Source organism: Galeopterus variegatus, unplaced genomic scaffold (genome assembly GCF_000696425.1).
Source record: "Galeopterus variegatus unplaced genomic scaffold, G_variegatus-3.0.2 Scaffold98, whole genome shotgun sequence".
Lineage (NCBI taxonomy): Eukaryota > Metazoa > Chordata > Mammalia > Dermoptera > Cynocephalidae > Galeopterus > Galeopterus variegatus.
Genome location: NW_007726209.1, coordinates 1,102,359 through 1,109,209, shown reverse-complemented (window position 1 = coordinate 1,109,209; position 6,851 = coordinate 1,102,359). Strand labels below are relative to the sequence as shown.

Below are 6,851 nucleotides of genomic sequence, written 5' to 3'. Positions count from 1 at the left end.
ATGGGACAACTCCCTCAGATTAGACATTTGGGAAACCATTTGTTTTTACTCCTCCAGCTGAGTCTACTGACCAGCGAGAAAATTTTCCAGAGCCTATTGGACAATATAAGCAAACTCCTATTTTTGCACAACAAGCAGATATGCTGTTCACACACACAAGTACACAACAGAAGCTCCACAATATCTCAGAGGTGTCTTGTGCCTCCCTCCTGGAGATAAGTCATGATTTACTCACATTCTTCAAGTTCTGCTTTGAAATTTTTCCTTCCTACAATTTAATAACCTACATATCAATCTTTACTATAACTCAACACCTAAATATACCTGTGCAGCAAACTGCCTGGCTTCTTCTAGAAGAGCATCAGAAAGGAACTGACTTGTAAAAGAAGAACCATCAGGAAGACGGAATTGAATTCTTGCAATAGTGCTATGAAAAAAGAAAATTAAAGTCAGCATCTTTTTCTTTTTTTTTTTTTTACTTTTTTTTTCTTGGCAGCTGGCCTATACAGGGATCCAAACCCATGACCCTGGTGTTATCAGCACCACACTTTACCAAGTGAGCTAACTGGCCAGCCCTAACATCAGCATCTTTACCTCTACGTATTCTCCAACAATATCATTAAAAGAGAAAATGGAAACGAAAATGTGCAATGACAATAGATTTTTTCCCCCACAATGTGAGATCTTTTCATGTATTATTTTTTAATAAAACCTTTATTGAGAATTCACATAACAAAACTCAACCTTTTAATGTACACAATTCAATGATTTTTAATATATTAGAGTTATGTGACCATCACCATTATCTAATTCCAAAACATTTTCATCACCACAAGAAGGAACCCTGAAACCACTAGCAGTCTCTCCCTAATCCTCCTTCCCCCAGCCCCTGGGAACACTAATCTATTGTCTCTATAGATTTGCCTATTTGGGGCATTTCATATAATGGAATCATACAATATGTGACCTTTTGGAAGTGTCTTCTCTCATGCAGCATTTTGTTTTGAAAGTTCCTTCATGCTGTTGCATATATCAGTTCTTCATTCCTTTTTGTCGCTGAATAATATTCCACTCTATAGGATATACATTTTGTTTATCTGTTCTTCAGCTGACAGACATCTGGATTATTACATTTTGGCTATTATGAATACAGCTGCTATGAATATTCATGTACAGGTCCCTGTGTGGACATGTTTTCAATTCTCTTGGATATATACTTAAGAATGGAATTTCTGGATCATATGGTAACTTTATGTTTAACATACTGAGGAACTGCCAAATTGTTTTCCAAATGGCTGCACCATTTACACTCCCACCAGTAACATAGGAAGGTTCCAAATTCTCCACATCCTCACCAACACGTTATTGTTTCTTTAAATTTAGGCATCCTAGTGGGTGTGAAATGGCATCTCATTGTGGTTTTCATTTCCCTAATGACTAATGATGTTGAGCATCTTTTCATGTGCTGATTGGCCATATGTATACGAGAGTACTTCAGAAAGGTTGTGGAAAAATAGAATTTAAAGATAATACAAATATTTCCTTCTTCGGAGACAGATCTATTCAAATCCTTTCCCCATATCTGAAATGGGTTGTTTTGATTGTTGAGTTGTAAAAGTTCTTTTTACATTCTAGATACAAGTCCCTTACTGAATATATGGTTTGCAAATATTTTCTCTAATTCTATAGCTTGTCTTTTTACTTTCTTAATGATGTCCTTTGAAGCACAAAGGTTTTAAATTTTAGGCTGGCAAATTAGCTCAGGTGGTTAGGGCACAGCCTCATAAACATCAAGGTCATGGGTTTGGATCCCTGAACCACCTGTCAGCTGCCAAGGAAAAAAAAAGTTTTAAATTTTGATGAAGTATAATTTATCTATTTTTTTCTTTTGTTGCTTGGGCTTTGGATGTCATGTCTATTCCCTATTCCAAAACCACAAAGATCTACTCCTTTTTCTTGTCCCTAAGAATTTATACAAGGGGCTGGCTGGTTTGCTCAGATGTTTAGAGCATGGTGTTATAACACCAAGATCAAGGGTTCTGATCAAGGTCAAGGGTTCTGATTAAGGGTTTGGCCGGCTGCCCAAAAGAAAAGGAAAAAAAAAATTGGGAGGAAAGAATTTATACAGTTTGGGCTGGTCATAGTTATCTCAGCTGATTAGAGTGTGGTGTTGTAACTCCAAGGTCAACAGTTCAGATCCCCATACCAGCCAGTTACCAAAAAAAAAAAAAAAAAAAGTTACATAGTTCATAGTTTTACATTCAGGTAGCTGATCCATTGAGTTAATTTTTTATATGGTGTGAAGGGTCCAAATTCATTTATTTGCCATGTAGACAGATAATTGTCCAACCATTTGTTGGAAAGACTATTCTTTCCCATTGAATGGTTTTGGTACCCTTTTCAAAAATTGATTATAAAGGCAAGGGTTTCTTTCTGGAGACTCACTTCTACTACACTGATCCATATCATAAGCCCATCCTTATTTCAGTATGACATTATCTTGGTTTTACTGTTGCTTTGTAGTAAGGTTTAAAATCAAGTGTGAGTCCTCCAACTTTGTTCTTTTTCCAGATTATTTTGACTATTCTGGATCTCTTGAATTTCTGTATGAATTTTAGGATTAAAATTTCTGCTAAAAAATGACAATTGGAATTCTGATAGGGACTATATTAAATCTATAGATCAGGTCAGGGAGTTTTTGCCATCCTTTCAATATTAAGTCTTCTGATCTATGAACATAAGGTATCTGTGTATTTAGCTCTTCTTTCAAAAATGTTTTGTAGCTTGTAATGTACAAGTTTCACACTTTTATTAAATTTATTTTTGTTTTGGGAACTGCCTTACCCCTGCTACATGTCACTCATTCTGATATGATTATCAATATTTCCCCCATCTCCTTCACCACAGGGGTAGGCATGTCACTTACTCCAGCCAGAGAGCCTGCACAAGTGAACACTCTGATTGGTCTAGAGGTGGCCATATGACCCAAGCAGAGCCCATTCAGAATTCTACTCAGTGACTGAGAGAGGCATTGAGAAAAAGAGTAATCTTTTCTCTCTCTGATCATGAACTCAAGATCATATGGTAACTTTGACACCATTTGGAGAGTTTCACTGAGAATTAAGCTAAAACAGAAGAAAACAAGATACTATAGAGAGAGAAAATTTGTAATGATATCCTTTACCTAGCTATCCCTATTTAAACCTACCAATGGATTTCTGAATTGCAGAGTCAATGTAGTCCTTTTTTTTTTTAAAGATGACTGGTAAGGGGATCTTTACCCTTGACTTGCTGTTGTCAGCACCACGCTCTCCCAAGTGAGCTAACCGGCTATCCCTATACAGGGATCCGAACCCTTGGCCTCAGTGCTATCAGCACCACTCTCTCCCAAGTGAGCCACGGGCTGGCCCTATATAGGGATCCGAATGCTTGGCCTCAGTGCTATCAGCACCACACTCTCCCAAGTGAGCCACGCGCCAGCCCTTGTATTCCCTCCTCTTTTGCTTAACCCTAAATGATTTGGGATTCTGACACTAAAAAAGAATGCTAATACACATGACATAATCACTGTAACTATTTTGATGTATGTGCTTTCTGCCTTCTGAAAATGGATTTCTTGGGTCCTCTTTTAAAAGTTACTTATTTAGTACTGTTATGGTTTACACTCACATTCAATGACAAATATCAATGGCAGCTGCCAAACTGGTCAATACGTCTTTCTGGAATTGACTGTTTACTATAACTGCATTACACATTAGTATTAAAAACCAGCCCACAATCGTCCTCCTTAAGTCCTATGTGCACACATACATTTCAGCATGAAATATACCACCTTCTCTCTCTTGCGTAAGTTTCCCTCTTGACTTCCATCTCTGCCTGTTTGGCCAGCAAGGCAGCAGCTTTGGCTGTCTCTACTTCTTCCTTTGTCTTTGCAAAGCGAGCAGCTCTCTCTGCACGGTCCTTTAAAACATCATTAGATACCAATTATCTTTCACTGCCAGAATGAACTATTCACACACTCCTACACACAAGGAACAAACACAAGGATCTATGCAATTCCTTAAAGCCATACCTGAACTTTATCATTCTGGACCACGTATTTTTTCATTTTATCAACTGTCAGGGATCAGAGTTATTTATATTAAAGAAAGGAGTAGAGGAGGGCTGGACGGTTAGCTCATTTAGAGCACTGTTATAACACCAAAGTCAAGAGTTCAGATATCCATACCAACCAGCCACAAAAAAAAAGGAAAAAGAAAAAAAAAAAAATCAAGGACATGACTTTGCTCATTACTGCATCTCCAGAGCCCAGAACAAGGTCTGCCACATAGTAGATGCTCAATAAATATTTGCTGAAAGACCAAACGAACGATATTGTGGTAGGGATGGTTTTCATATGCTACAACTGCTTAACTCAAAGCAATTGTTGCAAAACCATCATAAGCTTTAATGATGTGCCTGAAGCCTTTGAATGTCCCAGGTAAGAATACTTGTGTCTACAGAAAACTGCCAAGCAACCAATTCGTAGCTTACTTCCTAGGGACTCTCTGAAAGCTGCCGATAGAATTTGGATGTTACTGTCCCCACAAAACTAATGTGGAAATCTGACCCCCAATGTGGCAATGTTGGGAGTGGTTTGGGTCATGGGGGCAGATCCCTCATGAATGGATTAATGCTCTCCCTGGGCAGGTGTGCCCTCATGAATGAGTGAGTTCTCGCTCTATTAGTTCCTGTGACAGTTGGTTGTTTAAAAGAACCTGGTACGACCCCCCTCCTCCCCTCCCTCCTTCCGAGGCCCATGCCAGATGCAGCTATCCCAGAATCACGAGCCAAATAAACCTCTTTTCTTTATAAATTACCCACTTTCAGGTATTCTGTTATAGCAACACGACCCCCCTCCTCCCCTCCCTCCTTCCGAGGCCCATGCCAGATGCAGCTATCCCAGAATCACAAGCCAAATAAACCTCTTTTCTTTATAAATTACCCACTTTCAGGTATTCTGTTATAGCAACACAAAACAGACTAATACAGCTGCCTTTTGACTACTGATAAAATGCATAACATAATGAAGCATGGAGGTAGATCACTTTGAAAAAACTCATCTTAATTTTAAGTGTTTTAATTCAACATACAATTTCTAATAAAAAGAAGGTCAGGATTGGTATTCTTTATTTGAGTCACTAAAATATACTATTTTTGTATGCAGTGTCCGGTAGTAATCAAGTCACTGTGCAATATCACAAAAGGAAAACAATATCACAAATGTCCTAGAGTCAAGCATTAAAAATAAACATAAGACTCACCAATGCAATCTGCTGTTTTATACGCTCTCGAGCTGCCCTATCCTCTGCCTTTTCTCTGTTTCTTTCCTCTAACATTCTTTTTGTTAATTCTTCTTCTTGTTTTCTTTTAAAATCCAACATTTCTTTTCCAGTTTTTCTCCTCTCAATTTCCTTCTTAATCTCTCTCTAATTTAAAGAGAAAGTAAGTTATGAGCCCAAAACATAATTTGATAATCTGCCCCGGATATTATTTTGAATATAGGGAAAGCTGAATGTAGGATGCAGTTAAAAGAATAAAACTTCATAAAATATAAGGGTCTGGTAGAGTTTATTAACATCATGGTTAATGGTCATGTGTGTATCAATTTATAAATCTTTGCTAGTGGTTCTGTTAAGATTATAATGTAGTTAGTGTAATTTGAAAGCAAGCAGCATTACAAGTCTTTGGTTTCTAGGGTAAACAGATTCTCCTCCAGGGACAACATGGCCGTCATTTATTTGGGTCAAAGAAAATGATAACCTTCCTATATTAGAACCCCAAATAAATGAGGCACAGTTATAGGCACACACAATGAGAAAAAATGAATGGTCCACCAGAACATGGTAAAGTGAGAGGAAAAATTCAGCAGAATGTCTACACACTTCTTTTCCACAAAAACGAGCTAGAAACTTGATCATGTGCCTCAAGCCAAAAATTTTAACTCAAGTCCCCTTATTATTCTTCTTATTATCACTCTTATTTTTAGTCTTATTATTGTAAAAGACTCAATGCAGACGGAAAAAAGACGGTTTAATTTATTCCAAGCAATTTATAAAAGGAACTTAGTATACACTATGATCCTAACTTCCTTCACTATGCCTCAACACAGAATTATAAGTAGGAAGCCAAATGACAAACATTCCTTCGCTTAATGGAGGAGTAAAACAATGCTAAGTGCATGAACTTCACCTGTTCTTCCTCTTTCCTTTTCTCTTCTCTCCTTTCTTCAAGTTTTTTTGTTAGTCTGTGTTTAAAAAAAACCAGAAAATCACTGATACATCATATTAGTATAAAGCACATTTAGGAGATTTATTTAGCTAAAACAACTGGGGAAATACAGAAATCAAAAAGAAAAGCCCCTGAAGGCATAGCAACAATTTATCTGTCTGGCACAAGGACCCTACAGAAATCCACAAATCAATGGGAGCCCATCAGAAGCTTAGCTCCAGCTTGCCTCCTACTTACTTTGAAAGTTCCCCATTTTGTTTTTCTGAGTTATCTGATACTGATTTAAAAATACAGAAATAAAATTTCAAAAAAGTATGTAAATCAATGTTTTATAAATGCTTTGCCCCTTAAATGTAAGTAAACAATACAGCACAAAACTGGTAAAAATAAAAGTGAAAAATATAAGGCCAGCATTCACAAATAATAATAATACCAAATTGATTCTCAACTGTAAAAAAAATTCATCATTAAAAAGTTAATGATTCTGGGCCGGCCCGGTGGCGCACTGCTACAGTGCGCCACTTGGGAGTGCGGCGGGGCTCCCGCCGAGGGGTCGGGGCCCACATACAGACCGGCCGCGC

At 37.6% G+C, this 6,851-nt stretch overlaps 1 protein-coding gene across 1 annotated transcript in view; it reads right to left on the bottom strand.

Annotated features, from left to right (window-relative positions):
- UBXN4 (UBX domain protein 4) overlaps nt 1-6,851 on the bottom strand; it is a 35,795-nt gene that overhangs the window by 7,395 nt on the left and 21,549 nt on the right. The window contains exons 7-10 of the mRNA XM_008583589.1: nt 6,232-6,286; nt 5,304-5,468; nt 3,833-3,960; nt 325-427 (exon numbers count right to left, since the gene is read on the bottom strand). Of these exons, the coding sequence (XP_008581811.1) occupies nt 325-427; nt 3,833-3,960; nt 5,304-5,468; nt 6,232-6,286 (451 nt within the window). The remainder of the gene's footprint in view (nt 1-324; nt 428-3,832; nt 3,961-5,303; nt 5,469-6,231; nt 6,287-6,851) is intronic.